We start from the raw sequence: 20,857 nt of genomic DNA on the forward strand, positions 1-20,857 counted from the left end.
TAAGCCAGTAGGTCTCCGAGGGTGGTGCTCAGACCAGCAACACAAGCACCACCTGGGAACTTGCTAGAAATGCGGATTATCAGGCCCCACCCTAGACCTACTGAATCAGAAACTCTGGGAGCAGGCCCAGCAATCTGTGTTCGAACAGGCCCTCCAGGTGATTCAGATGCACACTCAGGTTTGAGAATCTTAACGTTCACCATCTGTGAAACAGGGATAAGGTATCTGCTTCAGAGGGTTGTGGGCAGAAGCAAACGAGGCCATGCATGTAAAGGACACATGCACATGGCAAATATCCTATAAATGTTAGCTGATTATTGCCAGTAAGATCAACTGGATACCTATTATAAATGTTAGAAGGCTCATAGAGTGCAATGAAGATGTCACCGACTCAATTAGAGACTTAAGCCCCAGTTCTTAGCAAGAACAGGTTCAACTTCAATCATCAAGAAACAGTCATCCAGCCAGGCGCCGTGGCTCATGCCTGTAATCCCAGCACTTTGGGAGGCCGAGGCAGGCAGATCACGAAGTCAGGAGATTGACACCATCCTGGCTGACACAGTGAAACCCCATCTCTACTAAAAATACAAAAAATTAGCTGGACGTAGTGGCGGGCACCTGTAGTCCCAGCTACTTGGGAGGGTGAGGCAGGAGAATGGCGCGAACTCGGGAGGCGGAGCTTGCAGTGAGCCAAGATGGTGCCACTGCACTCTAGCCTGGGCAACAGAGCGAGACTCCGTCTCAAAAAAAAGAAAAAAGAAAAAAAGAAACAGTCATCAAGATGAGCCGGTCCTTCAGAGCCTCCCCAGGCCATTCTCTGGGACACCTCCAAAATTACGCCAGACACCCATCCCTGAGGTCTCAAGGAAACAAAGTCCTCTCATCTCCTCAGTGGCCTGGGTTCATTACTTATCCACACTCAATGTTAAAAGCAACTATTTCTTTGTTACTGTTCACCCCGTTCCAGTTAGATAGTGGTGACATTGGCAATCTCAATAATAATAACTCTATCATAAAATCACCTTGCATGTTAATGTTTTCAAAGTTTCAATCAATGCCAACACTGGACAGTCACTATGTACCTCTGAGGGAGGCAGGGGAATATTATTAGCCCATAGAATGGATGGAGCCCTGCCCAGAATCTTAAAGAACCAGACACCAAGGCTTCTGCCCGCCTGCCTGGGGGTCTTCCCACAGGACCGCCAGACCTTCTAGTTCCCAAAGCAAATCTCATTATCCAAGAGATAAACAAGCAGTTGATGTCTTATCACCTTCATTATTTTTCCCTAGTTTTAAGAAAGTGTCGTTGATAGAAAAGGTGCCATAAAGTGGTGACCAAGCTCCTTTCAGGAAAACCTGTGTCAAAAACGGTGGTTTTGACCCCTCATCCAGTCAGAGTTGCTTCCCTGGGAATTCTGAAGCAGAGACAGCTAGAGAGGAGGGGAGAGAGGAAAAGGGAGAATCGGGGAGAGAGGAAAAGAGAGAATCAGGAAGAGATGAGATGTGACTTCTCCTTTGGCTTCCAGCAACAGGCTATGCACTGGGGAGCTGTGGACTATCCTATCACAGAGAGTAGACCGGCAGGCAAGATGGCCTGCTGCAGAGACCCTGTGAAGCTGGCCTGAGAAAGAGGCCCAGAGAGATGGACAAAGAGGCACTGCCTGAGTCCAACAGAACTCACAGTGGAGATCCAGTCCTGCCAGAGGCCCACCTACATTCCTGCCCTAGTGTTCCAGAAACAGCTCAGTATTTTCATCAATGATCTCCAGTTTTTATTTACACCAACCTGAGTAGTTTCCTCGAATTTGCCAGCAAAGAGTCCCAAGTAGCACAGCGACTATGGTTAAGTTACTACATTTCCTTAGCCTCAGTTTCCTATCTATTAAGTGAAGATAAAAATGCCTCCCTCAAAGTAGTTGTAAAGAATCAATTTTTGATTCCTGGCTGGGTGCAGTGGCTCATGCCTGTAATCCCTGCACTTTGAGAGGCTGAGGCAGGTAGATCACTTGAGGCCAGGAGTTTGAGACCAGCCTGACCAACACGGTGAAACCCCGTCTCTACTAAAAAAAAAAAAAATACAAAAATTAGCCAGGCGTGGTGGTGGGCACCTGTAATCCCAGCTACTCTGGAGGCTGAGGCAGGAGAATTGCTTGAACCTGGGAAATGGAAGTTGCAAGTGAACTGAGATCATGCCACTGCACTCCAGCCTAGGTGACAAAACTCCATCTCAAAATAAAAAAGAAACAACACTTGATTCCTAGCATGGTTCCTGGTATGTAATAGAGATTCCATAATAATAGCTACTTTTAAATTCTCTGTGACTTGGTTTGCTACGAGAGGCTGCTACGAACTCTGAGCACTGGCCTCTGCAGTCCTTCTCACATGACACTGGGACTTTGGAAAGACAGCACCATGGAGATGCATTGCCTTTGCCAGGTCAACACTGTGGGGGCTTTTTTTGGAAGGTATGCCCCTCTTGAAAGTAGTTGTAATAGGCACCTTTCTCCATATCGTCTACTTCATAGCTTGCCTGTCATTCTAACAGACTCATGGCCCATTGCACCATGACTCAAAGCCATCTTACAACATACACAACAACTTGTAGCTTCTCTGAACTTTCCCACAACACATCCCAAGACATTCTCACTACCCTTCCTCTGGACATGTCACAGTTCAGGTTTCTTTACACAGAAGCACACTTCAAAGATGCTTACTGGGCCAACTCGGATGAAGCCCTTCACATTCCTGAAGCTTGTTACCCAGTTAGCACAGATGTTTCCTGTACTCCAACTATTTACCCGTGGTCCCCAACAAGCTTCTGGAAATGATAGTATTTACCGATTTATTCTGCTATGTTTTAGAAAAATAAGCTTGAATCTCACAACTTTCAGATAGCATCTGGCTCCCCAGCTCACTGAGAAGGGAGCTCTGAGGAACTTCTGGGTGGCATTTCCATTGCAGCGGTTACTTCACACTAAAACCCTGGCATCTACACAACAAAACCCAGATGGCCCTCCAGCAACTGAGGAGCTAACCGCTGGTGTTCCACCCCTTAAAGTCTGTTTTAAAATTTATAATCTAAACCCTCCTTCCAAAGTGGAATTTAATCTTCAATACAGCCAATTCAGTCCCACATAGAAAGACAGGTTTCTTACAAATGTAAAAGAAAACTGCTGTTTTGCAGGAATTATCATTAAGGCATGAGCATGCTGAACTCTAATTAAAGCTTAAAGCTAGAACATATTATTATTGACAGAAACTTAGAGAAGACTTCCTTCAAACTATAAAAGGACTGCCAAGAAATAAAACCAGAAGAGATTTTCTTAGAACCCCTTTCTTGTCAAAATGAATACAATAAAGCAACTAAACGCAGCATTTGCTCTTGGCATAGATAAGCCAGCATAACACAGAAGCAGTTTCACACAGTACCTTCTCATAGTGCAGCTGGATTCCGAGAGCAATAATAAGATATCGGTAGGAGATCTGTAACACAAAAAGACATTATTTTAGACCAGGACCCAAGAAGCAGCAGCTCAAGCACTGACTCAGGCCCCAGATGTGGTTCCGTGTGGTCTGCGGGAGGCAGGGAAATATTACTAGCCCACAGAACAGATGAGAAAACCAAAGCAGAACAAGGTTGGGAGTCCTGCTCAGGTTCCCATTTTTTAATCTGAATGTCCTGGGGCTGGGGGAGGTGGGCCGACAGGCCGGGAGGGATGCGCGTCCACTCCCATCATGCCCTCTGCCATCTATGCCTCATACCTCACTGCTTCACAAGTATTCTGTAAGCTGCCTAGATCCAGAAAGCTTGAGACAGCTATGTGTCTACACAGTGAGAGGCCACAATTATTTGTACAGTGCTTGTATTAACACTTTTTCATATTGAGAGGTAAGAAAGGGCTTCCTAATCTTAAAAGACAATCCACTGTCTAAAATCTATGGGGCAGGCCAGGCACAGTGGCTCACACCTGTAATCCCAGCACCTTGGGAGGCCGAGGCAGGTGGATCACTTGAGCTCAGGAGTTGGAGACCAGCCTGGGCAACATGGCAAAACCCTGTTCTCTGCAAAAAATACAAAGATTACCCAGATGTGGTGGCATGCACCTGTAGTCTACAGGGGGGTTGAGGTGGGAGAATCGCTTGAGCCTGGGAGGTGGAGGTTGCAGTGAGAAGAGATCACACCACTGCACTCTAGCCTCGGTGATAGAGTGAGACCCTGTCTCAAATATACATATAAATACATTATATGTTAAAAAACTAAAATCTACTGGGTAATATGTGAATCCCAAGCAAGTCTGACCTGTCATGTGGATTGGACCAATATCGTAATCGGGAGATTGCTCTTTTGAAGGTCATTGAAAGGCTATGACATAGTTCACCTGATCTTATTTAATGACCTGTATGGGGTGAAAAATGTCCCTTCTTCAAATGTGGGTATTGTATCCATAAGTAGCATGATGGAAATCTGGGTTTAGGACAAAGAGGAAGACAAGTTTAGGCCAAAAAGTGTAAGCAAAGTAGCCTTAAAGTACAAGAACTTGCCTGGAAAACTGGAGTTGAAGAATGATTGCAATGAGACTCAGGAGCCCAGAAAGAAGAAACAGGTGGTGATTACTACGATCCTGTACTAAATGGCGGAGAAGAGCAAGCAACCTGAGAGAATCGTAGTTGGAGAGAGAGGACTCCAAGACCTGAGAGTGCTTGGCTCTGGCTGAGGAGCCAAGGGAAGTAACGTGCAGAATAGGTCCTGCCCTGGCATCCGGGAGCTTCAGCCCCAGGGGCACCTCTGCAGCAGGCTTTCCCATTATGACACGATCACCCTCACCACTGGCCCCTCCCAGGAGTTCCCCAGCACAGTGTGCATGAGGCTTCCTAGCACGTGTTCTCCCCACCACGATGACCACTCCTAGAGGATAAAAGTTACGTCTTATTCCTTATATTCCTAGAATCTAGCACAGTCACTAAAGTGAGGAACTCTGTAATGTTTGTTGGGTGAATGGATAGATGAATGATTTCAGTTGCTTGTGAAAAATACTATTTCCCTAAGTGGATACATAATATAAGCATTTTCATCTGTATGTTTTCCCTATCCATAGAAAGATGATGTCTCGGCCAGGCACAGTGGCTCATGCTTGTAATCCCAGCACTTTGGGAGGCCGAGGTGGGTGGATCACGAGGTCAGGAGTTCGAGACCAGCCTGACCAACACAGTGAAACCCCGTCTCTACTAAAAGTACAAAAAATTAGCTGGGCATGGTGGCGGGCGCCTGTAATCCCAGTTACTCGGGAGGCTGAGGCAGACATTTGCTTGAATCCAGGAGGTGGAGGTCACAGTGAGCCAAGATCGCGCCACTGTACTCCAGCATGGGCGACAGTGCGAGACTCTATCTCAAAAAAAAAAAAGAAAAGAAAAAAGAAAGAAAGATGATGTCTTGAAATTCCATCTTCTGCAGGAAAGGGCACTGGGCCCGTTAAGTGGCTGGCCAAACCGTGTTGAGCAATCCGGGCACGTTAGGTGAGAGCTAGCACGGCGTCTGGCAGTGATGATCTACAGGTGAAACACCCACTGCCAACAGAGGAGCTTTTGGTTTGTGCAGGCCACCACCAAGCATAATGCAACATAATATTGATTATGCTCTGTTTTATTCGAGCATAATATTCGTTATTTCTAAGGACAAAAACCACGCCAGCTTAAGATTATGGGGAAAAAAATCATTAAGAGAGAATAAACCCTCCATAGCAACAGAGCAAGAAAAAAACCTCAAGCCTTTTAAATGAGTTCAAGTTTTCAGGTTAGATGACCTGAACCCTCAGGAACAGCAAAAGATTATAGATAAGACTTTAGAGCAGTTATGCACAACAGTATAGACCTTGCCAGAAGGCTGAGTATCTGCAAGTATTCTCATATTACACAGGGGTCAGATGACGTAAATTCTGACATGAACGCCTTAGTAAATAGGCTATTAATCCTTTGCAAAAGTCTAGGCTCAACTACTAAATAGACATTTCATAGTACTTTTTTAAAAGATTAGCTGGGCATGGTAGTGTGTGCCTGTAAGTCCCAGCTTCTCGGGAGGCTGAGGCAGATCGTTTGAGCCCAAGAGTTCAAGTAACTTGAGCTGTGATCTCACCACTGCACTCCAGCCTGAGCAACAGAGCAAGGCTGAAGGGAGGGGAGGGGAGGGGAGGGGAGGGGAGGGGAGGGAAGGGAGAAAGAGGGAGGAAGGAGACAAAGAGAGGAAGGAAGGGAAGGAGAAAGAAAGGAAGGAAGGAAGAAGGAAGGAAGGAAAGGAGGGAGGGAAGGAGGGGAAGGAAGAAAGAGGGGGAGGGGAGGAGAGGGGAGAGGAGAGGAGAGGAGGAGAGGAGGAGAGGAGAGGAAAACGAGCACCAACATAGGTTCACAGATGATAAGCCAGCTGCTTTCAATCAGCAATCCAGAACTGCTGGCATATAGTAGATACTCAGCAAATAAATCCTTTTCCTTTTCATGTATTCTTTTAAAAATAACAGCAACGTTTATCGAGCATTTGCTCTGTGCAAGGTGCTGTTCTAAGTGCTTCATATGGTTTCATTCATGTAACACTCACAACAACTTCATAAGGTATCTAAGTACTATTATTATTATTATTTTACAAATGAAGAAACAGACACAATTTCCTCACAAATATTTACTAAGCACCTTCTATGTTCCAGATATTGTGCTAGGTCCTGGGCATAAAACAATGGACAAGAAAAATACACTTCCTGCCCCTCAGGAGCTCCATCTAGTGCGTGAGATGGGCATTACCAGATAATGACACAAATAATTACTAAATCACAGAATGCTGTGATAGCACATCAAGGGGTAACCTGACCTAGTCTGGGAAGTCAAGGAAGCCTTGCCTGAAGGAGTCATATCGAAGCGAAAGATGAGTAGGAGATAGCTAGGGATAGAGGTGGAAATAGCATGTGCAAATGTCCTGGGGTAAGAAAAAGGCTGAGGCATTTGAGGAAATAAGAGGCCAGTGTGGCAGGAGTAGGAACAAGGGGAGAATAGAACTGGGTTAAGCCTGGAGAAGGAGCAACGGCCAGTCTACATGGGGCCTTGAGATGTGTTTCAGACAAACACACCCTTGGAACAGGGAAGAGTCAGAGACACACTGAGTCTGGGTTTCAGCAGTGCCTCCAGCTCAGTCTTTCACCAATAAGCTGGGAAAGTATAAACTAAGAATAGAATGGGCCGGGCACAGTGGCTCATGCCTGTAATCCCAACACTTTGGGAGGCCGACGTGGGCAGATCATCTGAGGTCAGGAGTTCGAGACCAGCCTGCCCAACATGGCGAAACCCTGTCTCTACTAAAAACACCAAAATTAGCTGGGCGTGGTGGCACACGCCTGTAATCCCAGCTACTCAGGAGGCTGGGGCAGGAGAATCACTTGAACCCTGGAGGCAGAGGTTGCAGTGAGCCAAGATCGCAGCACTGCACTCCAGCCTGGGCAACAGAGTGAGCCTCCATCTCAAAAAAAAAAAAAAAAAAAAACAGAATGGAATGATTTGGTCAATTGAATAATATTTGCTAAAGAATATTGACTAATTTTATGCAATCTAAAAAAGCTCTCTAGCGACATGTTACAGAATTAAAACCTTGAACTTATATGAAACCACCTGTGAATAACAGGAAAAACTGCTAATGGAGTGAGAGTCATAAATCCAAAAGACCCAGATGGGTTGGGAGGATGAACTAAAACCAGCAGGATGATTTCTCACATGAGATGTCGAGTGTATTTCTGATTTCTGGATATGAAGTAGTTTTGCTTCATAAAATATTGGAAGAAAGTCCCACTACAGTGCACCAACTTCTCTAGCCCTAAAACAAGACACTACAGCTTTCCTAAGTGTCTAACCTTAGGAGTAATAGGTAGGACTCAGCAGTGAGAACACCTACGAGTGCCTGTCATTCCCAAGAGATGAGTAAAGTACCTGCTCCTTGAGATGAGCATGAACCCAACCACAGAGGGCTCCGAACTGTAGCTTGAAGGGGTCCAAACAATGAGGCAGGCCCTGCCGCGCCAAAGAGATGCTGTGTGTGATATGAGAGAGGTCTCCTGGCCCTGTATGCAGAAGACTGGCAAGGTAAAAGAGCCACCAAGCTCAACCTTGTGAATTGAGAACAATCTTGACTGTAATTCAGTCCGGTCTTCTGGAGACATTGAGAAAGACTAAAGTTCTGAACTATTAACAGGCAAAAGCCACACATAAAATTTTTAATTAAAATAAATATATATGCATATAGGTATTTGCTTATATATATTCATTCCTGCCTTTAGGTAAAATCAGTAACAACTGTACTTTTTCTGGATGGGGAAAGCCTGACTCGATTGTGGGTCGTATGAAAAGGGCCCAGAAATTTGCACCGACCTCAAGCCCAGCATGAATCAGCACCATGGTAACTGTCACAAAAAAGGTAAATGCTAACTTAGGCAGCATGAGCTCCTGGGAGAGAATGGCTCCACTCTATTCCGGGCTGTTCTAGAAAGTTGCCTTCTCTTCCAGGCACCTCTTTCATGGGGCACTAACAAGCCAGATGGTGTTTAAAGCAGAATAAAGAGGGGGCTGGGGGGACCGGAAACCATGAAATGTGAGGAAGAATTGAGGGACATGAGGACAGGGGGGACACATCTACCTAAACAGAAAATTTATATAAAACGTAAGAGCCATCTTCAAATAGCTGAAGGGTTTCTCCACAGAAAAGAGAGAAGACATCCTTCTCTCATACACAACAGGACAAAACAAGGAATAAAAGTATTAAGAAAGGTATTAAGTGTATTAAAAGCAATAACATCCTGGGTGTCCAAGAAAGAATACAAAAAAGGTTACAGGAAGGTGGATTCTGGCTCAGTAAAGACAGAACTTTCATATAACCCACCTGTCTGAAAAAATGAAGTTAACTTATCAGAGAACTCCTTGGCCATGGACTATGTAAATACCAACCTATTTTAAATTCAATCCCCCACCTCCATGTGCCCCAATACCAGTTAGCTCCAAATCAGCTCTATTTTTTCCATGAATAACCATCATATTCTAACATAGTATATAAGTCTATTGTTGATTGTATGTTCTCACTGACTAGAATATAATATCCAGTTCAGTAAGAATTTTTGTCTGTTTTTGTTCACTCATGTATCCTTAATACCTAAAACTGCACCTGGCTTATAGTAGATGCTTAATAAATATTTGTAGAATGAATGAATGAATGGAGGCCAGAAAGCCAAGGATCATAAATGCTATATGGCAGGTACTCTTTTTTTTTGTTTTTGTGTGTGTTTGTTTGTTTTTTTCTTTTTTTGGAGACAGCTCTGTCACTCAAGATGGAGTGCGGTGGTGCACTCACGGCTCACCACAGCCTTGAACTCCTGGGCTCAAGTGATCCTCCCACCTTAGCCTCGCAAGTAGCCGGAAACACAGGCACACACACTACACCTAGCTAATTTATTAAATTTTTTTTTTTTTAGTGACAGGGTCTCACTATGTTGCCCAGGCTGGCCTCGACCTCGTGGGCTCAAGTGATCTTCCTACCTCAGCCTACCAAAGTGTTGGGGTTACAGGTGTGAACCACCATGCTCGGCCAAAGTAGGTTCTCTTGATCAGGGTCCAGGGAAAAGCTACAGAAAGTCTCTGAACTCCCTAAAAGCAAATGCAAAATCTGGTACATAGGTGCATTTTTCTAGAGAGGGCTTTCGTCTGGTACCCAGAAAGATCCATGACCTAAAAAAGCCTTAAGAATGCCTCAACAGGCTGGGCGCGATAGCTCACCCCTGTAATCCCAACACTTTGGGAGACTGAGGCAGATGTATCACTTGAGTTCAGGAGTTCAAGCCAGCCTGGCCAACATGGTAAAACCCCATCTCTACCAAAAAGTACAAAAATTATCTGGGCATGGTGACACAAGCCTGTAATCCCAGCTACAGGGGAGGTAGAGGTGGGAGAATCACTTGAACCCAGGAGGTGGAGGTTGCAATGAGCCAAGATTGTGCCACTGCACACCAGCCTGGGCGACAAAGTGAGACCCTGTCTCAAAAAAAAAAAAAGAATGCCTCAGCAGATGAATCTCTGTTGGAGGGAAGGGTTGGACTTGAAAACATTTTAGGATCCTCACCAACTCTGATTCTACAATTCCGTGAAAATGCTGGAGTCTCCAGTTGAAGGGGGAAGAGGCAGAGGATTAAGACCAATAACACTCTGGGAGCCCCAAAACCACAGGAACCTGGAACAGGTCAGAGCATGGTGGCTGCACTGCCTGCCCCTGTCCTGGGCTCAGCAGCAGGTGGGGGAAAGAAAGCTGCAGATGGCTTCTGAGCAGCCCTTCCACCATCCTGCTCTTACCACCTCAGTTAAACATGGGGCAGCCACTGCTGAAAAGCTTTGACCCCTGAGTGGTGAGAGTGGGTGACTTCTAAAAGGTGCTGAGCAGTTACGAGCCTCAAGCTGCAGCAACAATTCTTAGCGCTGGCATGAACCTCAGAGTCACAGGATTCCCCTACAGTTCTGGCAGAGTGCCCCCTAGGGTGGCTGGATGGATACTTTCCAGTATCCTATTGCTCTAGGAGGCTAGGCGTCAGGTAGAAAATCTGATTGCTTCAGAAAAAGAGAAAGAGGAAGGTGCTTGCTATTTTAACATGTAGCAACATATAAACAAATGGTTTGATAAACATTCAGGTGCCAGATACTATACTAAGCAATAGGGTGCATGGTGGGTGTTCAACAAATACTTACCTTAGTTGTTTATTAACTCAATATCACTCAGTCCTTCCATCTATCCTCCACTTACCACATACCCTGCCATCTTGTGCAGTATTCAACACACATACGTTCATGCACACTCATGCATATATACTGCTCTTTCAACACAAAGCTATCCAGTTTAAGATGGTTGCGTATTAATACAAGCCATCAGATTAACAAAAAATCCAAAGGCCCCAGTGGTTACCTGCTCGTCGTTGTCTGTGTGAATGCAGTTCTTGTCTGGGTTCAGCTCAGTCACTCTAGCTTTGATCCATTCCACACCAGACGGAATCACACTCGCCATGGGACGACCCGATGAGGACAATTGTTTGGCACCAGCACCCACCAGTGTCCAGATTGGCTGGTAGAAATGTCTCTGAGAAACAAAGTATTTGAAGATTTATTACAATTTGACACTGATCAAAAGGGTGTCATAGCTAACAGTCCCCTGAGCTAGATTCCCTCAGTTACTCCCTCCTGACTCTTAGAGCATTGTATGGAAAGGTCTCCACAAAGTTAGCTCCCTCTATTAGGCGTCTCCTATTATGGTAAGTTCTGAAGGACAGTCATTCAACACAAGAATCTTCCAAGATCATCAAAAAAGCTATAAACTATCTTTAGTGACCACTGCATTATTTATTGCTGAAAGTTGATTTGGTGTTTAATATGTACATGTTATATACACATGCATATCTACACATATATTATGGATACTTCATGTGAACAAATATTTTAAAAATTAAGCCCAGCAGCCTAAATATGGTCCCTCAGGAGCATGTAGAGACAGTGGTAAGCCTGGAAAGTTTACAGCCACTTCCAGGGGTCCTCTAAACTTCATTCACTTTCAACTGTGTTTCCCAAGCCCAGTGAGGGCTGTGTTTCCTGATCAGCCTTTCTTCTACTTTCTCAGACCCTCAGAGACTTTACACCCAAAGACAGTAGGTACTAGATCCTACTCCACAATGCAATGCATGCCCAAACTTTCACTATCTTCTGGAGTTTTCTTGCTTCAGATGGTCCATTTTTTTATTTATTTATTTTTTTTTTTTAGACAATCTCACCCAGTCACCCAGGCTGGAGTGCAGTGGCATGATCTCAGCTCACTGCAACCTCCACCTCCTGGGTTCAGGTGATGCTTCTGCCTCAGCCTTCCGAGTAGCTGGGACTACAGGCATGTGCCACCACACCTGGCTAATTTTTGCATTTTTAGCAGAGAGGGGTTTCACCAGGTTGCCTAGGCTGGTCTTGAACTCCTGACCTCAGGTGCCTGATGCCTGCCTCAGCCTCCCAAAGTGCTGGGATTACAGGATGAACCACTGTGCCTGGCAACAGATAGTCCATTCTTGATCTAAGTTAGTTGTGAAAGTTCTGGACATGGGGCAAAGGGCAGATTTGTATAATGGCCTCTAAGAATTCCAATCCACTTAGAGTAGACCGTGGACCAAGAACTCTCAATATTGCCAAAATGCCTCAAAGTGGCGGGCCAGCACTGCCAAAACCCACAGAGAGGTGAAGAGGACACCAGGAATGACTCTGCAGTCTCCCTACAACCAATAATGTGATCCAAGAGGAGGAAGACAGTGGTCTCCATTTAAGAGAGCTCATCAATGGCCAGTCCATCTTGAACAGTAAGAGGAGCAAAAATACAAGCTCAGATTTTATTTTTAGACTATGAACATCAGCTCCAGCTATCACTAAACCAGACTCAGCAGGCAAAGTACCAAGCCTGGGGCTCTGGCAGCTCCTTCCAGAAATTCCTGCCCTGTACTTCCTCACAGGGCAAGACAAACTGGATTCTGGCCACTTGAATTGTGCCCAGGTCCCAGAAGAGCCAGTCTCCTTACAAAGAGAAGCCCGACTGGGAGACCCACCCATGCATTAGCTAAAATACAACATATACCAGAAAGAGTGGCCACCTGACACAGCTCTCAGACCACTGTCATTTAAAGTAAGGTTCCTGAATTGAAGAGATGCCACTTTACAAAGGCAATTGATAGAGACTGCCCCCTAGTTTCCTGTCAAATCATGGCCGTAGGTAACATCATTCCCTTGAATGGGACAAATCTTGAAAAGGAGTATGTCTTCCTTGTCCTGTCCTCCTCCTGAAACAGGCACCTGATCCATTTTGCTTTTTTCTCCCAAAGATGCAGCTCCCAACTGGCACATGCCTAGTTCCGCAGGAAACATTAGGCAAGCCACCAAAAATCTTGAATATTTTTCTGAAGCTTTTGGACAATCTTAATATGTTTTTTGCGAGACAGTGCCTTACTCAGTCTTCCCTCCTAGTGTCAGCTACCTTTTCTCCCTTATAATCTGCCCTTGCATTTAAGTTTGTAAGCCCACTGACAGCTTTCCAGAGGCTCCCTGTGCCCCAATGCATCATCCCTTCTCCAGACAGGAATGGATAAGAAGGTGCAGTGGCCATTGATTTTCCTCTGGGCAGGAGGTTGGCATTGGGAGAGTGTCGTGGGTTGAATTGTGTCTCTCTCAAAGAAGGATGTTGACATTCTAACCCCAGTACCTGGGAATGTGACCTTATTTGGAAATAGGGTCTTTGCAAATGTAATCAAATTAAGATGAGGTCATTCTTGAAGAGTGTGCCATAAATCCAACGACTTTGGATTTCTAGGAGGGTCATGTAAAGACACAGGGACACAGAGACACACAGAGAACATTCTGTGAAGATGGAAGCAGAGAAGGGAGTGGCACAACCGCAAGCCAGGGAGTGGCAAGGATTTCAGGGTAACCACCAGAAGCTGGGAGAGAGGCCTGAGACAAAGCCGCCTCCCATCCCTCTCACCCAGGCTGCAGGGGGAGCATGGCCTTGCCCATAGCTTGGTTTCAGGCTTCTAGCCTCCAGAACTGTGAGGGAATAGATGTTTGTTGTTTTAAGCTACCCAATTTGTAGTAATTAGTTATGGCAGCCCTAAGAAACTAATACAGAGGAGAACAGTAAAAGCCAAGAGATCTGTCCTCCCTCTCTTTCCGTCCACTTCCTCCCAGTCCTTTTGGATAGGCTGCTTTCTGTGCCCAGGAGAAGCCCTAGCCTGGACACATGAAGACCCATTGCTTGATAGTCATACCCAACCCCAGAACACACACACACACTCACACACACACACATATACACACACGTGTACACACACACCCAGGCCCTCAAAAGGGGAGGCTTACCTCACTGGGCTCAACAACGGCCACATTCTCTGCACCCACTTTCCTCTTCATGCGGGCGGCCATGGTGATCCCACCACTGCCCCCACCCAGCACCAGCACCTCATAATGGTTCCTGGCTGCATGGCTGGCCCCGGTGTGCAGCTGAAGGGGGCCGGCCTGCTGAGTGCCCAGCCTGAGCAGGCAGGCAAAGAGCTGGGCACGGGGCCCCGATACCACAGCCACCAGTGGCACCATCTTCAGGCAGGATCAGTCTGGAAGGGAAGAGACAGGGCTATGAGTGCCAAGGTAGAAACCATCATGGGACTGAAGCGTTTTCTTCCCAGGAGGAACGGAGGCCAGCATCTGGCCCACTCCCACTGGTCCCCATCATCTCTCAGGACCACTTTCCCCACTGGCTATGGTCCCAAGGCCTCCTGAGAGCACCCAATTGGTAGCTATCAACTGACTATACTTTCCATTTCTCCCCTTCCTCCTACGCTCAGGCTATCGAGGACTTTGAACCAAATTCCCCAATTCTTTAATTCTTTCCTAATAACCTGTCTGTACCCATCCTTGTCCATCCATAAGATCCAGGGCACCATCTGGTTGCATCCAGCTGTTGGCCCATTCTCCACTGAGGTACACTCCCCAATGCTTTCTTTGGGTTTTCAGTCCATGAAAACTGATATACGAGTCCACAATCAGAGACCTACAACATTCCTTGCAGTAAAAAGCACCTGAGACCTTGCTGAAACAGAAACCAACTAGAAGAAACCCACCTTCTGCAACTCAGAGTACCCACCAAGGCCATCAAGGCCGCAGCCCCCCTCCAGAGGCCTCCTGGCTCTGCTTGCCCAGGGAAATACAATGTAATTAAATCACCGGCCACACACACACAAGTGTAGGCCCTCCACACCTCTAGCAATTTCAACCAGATGATTTCAGAAAGCCACAAAAGGAGCCCTACCTGGTATCATAAAGTTTTATTTTACTGAAGGAATCTGCACATGCTGCTGACCAGTCTTTTATTACATCCAATTCAGTAAACATTTCTCCTTAACAGTTCCTCCGAGAGACTCACTTTACCTTTAAGAAAACCTGTTTCTGCTCTGAGCAGTGAGTGCTTTGGCAGAGAGGAAAGTAAGGCTTCTCAGAGACTGACCTTTGCTTCACCCCACGCACAAAGCTGGCCCGACATCCAGGACCCCATCCACCTGTAAACCTTGAGTGACCCCGACTCATATCTCCCTCCCTGGGTATGACAGTGCCCCAAATCGTACCGTCAAGTCCAGTGCTTAGGGTTCAACACTGCTCCAAGAACCCTTTATTAAAATGCAAGTGTCCAGCTGGGGATTAACACTTACAGCTGCTAAGGTTACTAACTTCTTAATGAAATGACTTCATTATATCATTTCCCCCCTCCCGACTGGAGAAGAGGAAGTCTGCACAAGGGGATTAGAGAAAGGTGAGAGGGCAAAGGGGTTATAAAAAGAAAGGCCTTGGAGAGGCGGAAAAATAATAGGGAATGAGAAGGAGGAGCCGAGGGGCTGTGAAGATTAACTCTATTCCAGAGTTTTGGTGCCCCAACAACTTCTCCAATATTTCAGATCTGAGAAGCAACCTAGAGCTGTACGAAGGGGACTTGGAGGCCCACGGTAAGTAGAACAGGCACATACAGTATTTCCAGGAGTCTAGAGTCAATACGACCCTTCTGGAAACTTACACTTTGACCCTGCATTTCCATTTCTAGGAATCTAATCTAAGGAAATAACCTCTAATACTGAAGAAGAAAAACCACTACAAAGATTTTTTCACAAATGTATTCATAATCTGATCACCCCTCTGTTAATTGGCTTGTGGATTAGGGCTAATTATGTCCTGGGGACAGAAAAAAAAAACTGCAGGCTCCACACAGGCCGGGAAAGGCTCAGGTCACCACTTTAATATGGGGGCAGAGAGCAAACCAAATATCAAAACACTGGGGAAGGGTTAACTAAAACGTGGAACCCAAGGTGATTTCTGTAGTCTTTTAAAATTATGTTCATAAAAAATACATAGGCCAGGTGTGGTGGTTCACACCTGTAATCCCAGCACTTTGGGAGGCCAAGGCAGGTGGATCACCTGAGGTCAGCAGTTCAAGACCACCCTGGCCAACATGGCGAAACCCTGTCTCTAGTAAAAATACAAAAATTTTTAGCCAGGCGTGGTGGTGTGCACCTGTAATCCCAGCTACTAGGGAGGCTGAGCCATGAGAATTGCTTGAACCCAGGAGGCAGAGGTTGCAATGAGCTGAGATCATGCCACTGCACTCCAACCTGGGTGACAGAGTGAGACTCTGTCTCAAAATATATATATATAAAATATATATAATATATATTATATATATTATATATAATATATGTGTAAAATGTATATAATATATATAAAATATATATTATATGTAAAATATATATATTTTATATATATATAATATTTACATCATGATCAGGAAACAAATTAGAAATGCAATATTCTCTCAACTATGTAAGAGAAAATGTATTAGAAAAAACAAAGCCAAAATCTTAACACTGGTAAGTGCTTTTCTCTGGGTTTTAGAATAATGAGTGATTTTGATTTCTTCGGCTTTTACATATTTTATAAAATTCTCTACTATACACATACATTAATATTGGCTGGGCATGGTGGTTCACACCTGTAACCCCAGCACTTTAGGAGGCCGAGAGTGGGGGATCACCCAGAAGTTTGAGACCAGCATGGAAAACATAGGGAAACCCCATCTCTATTAAAAAAAAAAAAAAAAAATTAGCCAGGCATGTTGGTGCATCCAGCTACTAGAGAGGCTGAAGTGGAAGGATCACTCAAGCCCAGGAGGTCAAGGCCACAGTGATCTGTGATTTCTCCACTGTACTCGAGCCTGGGGACAGAGGGAGACCTTGTCTCAAAATAAATAAATAAAATTAATATTAATAAAATATTCCTTTAGATGATAATTAACATTTACTAAGTCCTTTACATAAGCATTTAACTTGTGAGTTGGCTACCACTATCATTCCCATTTAACAGATGGTACAACTAAGGCAGATAGCAGTTAAGTGACTGTCAAGGTTATACAGCCCATGGGTGGACTGTGATTTGTACCCAGGTATTTTGGTATCAGAGCCTCTACTTTAAACTACTACACCATACTATCTCTATGACCTTTAGAACAATATGTCTCAACAGCAACAAAACAATGCTTGTGTGATAACGTTAAATGGGAAAAAAAAAAAAAGGTATACTTTCTACAACTTCCCAGAAAAGGGAAACCATTTTTCAAGGTACTGACACCTAAATATTAGCAATGGTTTTAATATGATTATAATTATTTTTCCTCTTCTTTGTGTGTACTTTTCTCAAATTTTCTTTAATACATTATACATTTAAAATTTATTAAATTACTCAAACAGATTTTTTTTAGATTGAAGAGAAGAAGAAATCACCAAGTAAGATATGGATGTTTCATACAGAAGGAAGAAGATATTTCATGGTGCATACCCAGTCATCGCATCCTGCCTTTCTTTCTTAATGTCCACAGAATGATAGAATCACAGCGCAAAAATTCTCACTTTCCAGAAAATAAAAATCATGTTTTCATGGTCCTGACACTATATCTATCCCCATGGAAAAAGCCCCACAGAAAGAACCCCATGGGGCAGGGGCAGGAGGAGGCCTGGCTAAGTTTCTGATTTCCAGCCACCCCATCTGAGGTTGTTTGGCCTCCTAGTGATACAAGAGTTAAGAAAAAATTATTTAGGCAGATAGTGAGGGTATGGAAGTCCTCGGTAAGGTTTTCATTTTAATGAAAAGCAGCCCCAAGTCATTTTCCTGTCTAACAAAGAGCAGCCTGTAAAATCGAGCTGCAGACATAGATGCTGGCAGTTGTGCCAATCATGTTCAAGATGGAGGCTCCATTTTCCCTCTGTCAGCCATGTGTACAGTAAGGAGCAGACAAGATGGCCCCAACTAAGGGGAACGTTCATTTGCATAATAAGATTAGGGTGGGGAGGCCAGCCTTCCTGACGCACTATGTAAATATCATACCTGATCAAACCAATCTGTGAGCCCTATGTAAATCAGACACGGCCTCCACCAACCTGACTATAAAATCTGACACATCCACCACCGGCCGGGTCTTTCCACTCAGAAGACCCCTCTCTCTCAATAGAGTTGTTTTTCTTTCTCTTTTCTTCTGCCTATTAAACCTCCACTCCTAAACTCCTTGTGTGTGTCCGTGTCCTAAATTTTCCTGGCGCAAGACAATAAACCATGGGTATACACCCCAGTCAATGTAGCCACTTCACTAGCTCCCTTCCAGGCTAACACCTCATGGTTCCTCTCTTGAAAATGTACACAAATATTTCTCTCACTCAGCCAAGAAGGCTACTTCTGCTTTATTTCATTAATTATCCATAGCCTATTCCTGGATTCAGTATTTATAAACAAAAAGTCCTCTGAACCAGTTTTATTGACATCGTTGACAGTCACATAGCAGAATGTCCTGACCTTTGCAGTCAAATTTCACTTTCGAACTATAAGCAACAACTTCAAAAACACAACAGAATATGTTAGAGGGAATGTCCAAGTTTCAAAATGCTGAAAAATCTCAATTACTCTCTGATTCTAACAATGTAACTTCACCCAAACTTCCAAATCAGAAAACCCAGAACCATGATCCAGCCCTGCCTGTGGAGAAGGTGGAGCATGATGCAATGTCAAAGAAACAAACCAGGGCAGGAATCATAATTTTTTAATGCCACTTCTTTTTTTTTTTTTTTTTTTCTTTTTTGAGTCTGGCTCTGTCACCCAGGCTGGAGGGCAGTGAGGAGATCTCAGCTCACTACAACCTCCACTTCCCGAGTTCAAGCGATTTTCCTGTCTCAGCCTCCTGAGTAGCTGGGATTACAGGCACGCACCCCCATGCCCAGCTAATTTGTTGTATTTTTAGTAGACACGGGGTTTCACCATTTTAGCCAGGCTGGCCTCATGTAATCTGCCCACCTCGCCATCCCAAAGTGCTGGATTACAGGCATAAACCACCCCACCCAGCCTAAATGCCACTTTTAAACCATGGTGTAATATAAAACATATTCTGTCTTTGTTCCTGGTTCCTAGCTCAAAGTTCCTAAAACCTTTGGGATTACCTGAGTGATGGAAGTGTCATTTGTTTTTCATAATGAGTCCCTGAGTTTATGCTAGTAAGGTGACTCAAGGTGGGATCCCTAGATGGCTTCAGGATGGGGCTGGTCACCAGAAAAACCAAACATGTGACTGTGATTAGAGGGCTGGAACTCTCAGCCCCGCCTCCAACCTTGGGAAGGGGAGTGAGGCTGGAAATTGAGCTCTATAAAAACTCTTCAACAATAAGACAAGAGCTTCCGGGTTGGTGAACTCACTGATGTGCTGGATGGTGGTGTGACCGGAGAGGGCCTGGAAGCTCTGCACCACCCTGCTACCTTGCCCTGTATGTCTCTTCCATATGGCAATTCCTGAGCTGTATCCCTTATACTAAACCAGTAAACTCAGGTAGAGTGTTCCCCTGAGTTCTTTGAGTAGTTCTAGCTGATTATCAAACCTGAGGAGGATGGATCATGGGAGCCTTGGAATTTGTAGTTGGCCAGACACAGGTGTGGGTCCCCTTGGGGCCAGCAGCAGATGCCCTGCCTGGCTGGCATCTGAAGTGAGGGCAGTCTTGCAGGACTGAGCTTTAAACTACGGGGCCTCCACTAACTCCGGAAGCTAATGCCACAATTGAATTGAATTACTGGGCAGCTAGTTGGTATTGATTGGTATTGAAAAAGATAACAGGCCGGGCGCGGTGGCTCAAGCCTGTAATCCCAGCACTTTGGGAGGCCGAGACGGCGGATCACAAGGTCAGGAGATCGAGACCATCCTGGCTAACACGGTGAAACCCCGTCTCTACTAAAAAAATACAAAAAACTAGCCGGGCGTGGTGGTGGGCGCCTGTAGTCCCAGCTACTCGGGAGGCTAAGGCAGGAGAATGGCGTAAACCCGGGAGGCGGAGCTTGCAGTGAGCTGAGATCCGGCCACTGCACTCCAGCCTGGGCGATAGAGCGAGACTCAGTCTCAAAAAAAAAAAAAAAAGAAAAGAAAAAGATAACATATATTTGATATTAGAATATTAGAAGTGGCATCAGAAAACATCACTTAGGAACCAACAGGAATTACTGACATTGACCTAAACTAAGTCTATAGCAACAAGCAGAGAAAGATACAGTTGAAGGAAGCAACAGCCACACAATCTTTCTTTCTTTCTTTTTTTTTTTTTTTTTTTTCTTTTTTGAGGCGGAATCTTGCTCTGTCGCCCAGGCTGGATCTCGGCTCACTGCAACCTCCACCTCCCGGGTTCAAGCGATTCTCCTGCCTCGGCACCCACGAGTAGCTGGGATTACAGGTGCCTGCCACCGCACCCAGCTAAGTTTGTATTATTAGTAGAGATGGGGTTTCACCATGTTGGCAAGGCTGGTCTCGAACTCCTGACCTCAAGTAATCTACCTGCCTCGGCCTCCCAAAATGCTGGGATTACAGGTGTGAGCCACCCTGCCCGGCCAGCCACACAATCTTAACCAGAAGGCACAAAAAAAAAAAAAAAAAGGAGGCTTATGCCTGTAATCCCAACACTTTAGGGAGGCTAAAGTGGGTGGGTCACTTAAGATCAGGACTTTCAGAACAGCCTGGCAATGTGGTGAAACCTGGTCTCTTCAAAAATTAGAAAAAATTAGCTGGACCTGGGGGGCATGGTTGCCGGCGCCTGTAATCCCAGCTACTCTGAAAGCTGAGGTACAAGAATTGCTAGAACCCGGAAGGCAGAGGTGACTGTGAGCTGAGATCACACCACTGCACTCCAGCCTGGGCAACAGAGTGGGACTCTGTCTCAAAAAAAAAA

General features: G+C 45.2%; 1 protein-coding gene and 1 long non-coding RNA gene across 7 annotated transcripts in view; one reads left to right on the plus strand and one right to left on the minus strand.

The window, feature by feature from the left end:
* The window catches only part of SQOR (sulfide quinone oxidoreductase), a 58,632-nt gene that overhangs the window by 19,104 nt on the left and 18,671 nt on the right, over positions 1–20,857 (minus strand). For all 4 annotated transcript variants that reach the window (XM_011756939.2, XM_011756933.2, XM_071066913.1 and 1 more), the window contains 3 exons: positions 13,936–14,186; positions 10,967–11,137; positions 3,430–3,483 (listed from right to left, as the gene is read on the minus strand). In XM_011756939.2, the coding sequence (XP_011755241.1) occupies positions 3,430–3,483; positions 10,967–11,137; positions 13,936–14,169 (459 nt within the window). In that variant the 5' untranslated portion in view covers positions 14,170–14,186. Of the gene's footprint in view, positions 1–3,429; positions 3,484–10,966; positions 11,138–13,935; positions 14,187–20,857 lie in introns of those variants that run through there.
* LOC105490922 (uncharacterized) lies at positions 4,869–17,499 on the plus strand. Of its 3 annotated transcripts, none has more exons than XR_011606084.1 (4): positions 4,869–4,919; positions 8,307–8,443; positions 15,522–15,569; positions 17,361–17,499. It is a non-coding gene; the product is annotated as an uncharacterized lncRNA (long non-coding RNA). The 3 variants fall into 3 exon arrangements; XR_011606083.1 differs by having other exon boundaries at positions 4,873–4,966; XR_011606085.1 differs by lacking the exons at positions 4,869–4,919; positions 8,307–8,443 and adding exons at positions 14,086–14,220; positions 15,347–15,379.

This window comes from Macaca nemestrina, chromosome 7 (genome assembly GCF_043159975.1).
Source record: "Macaca nemestrina isolate mMacNem1 chromosome 7, mMacNem.hap1, whole genome shotgun sequence".
In the NCBI taxonomy this organism is placed as follows: Eukaryota; Metazoa; Chordata; class Mammalia; order Primates; family Cercopithecidae; genus Macaca; species Macaca nemestrina.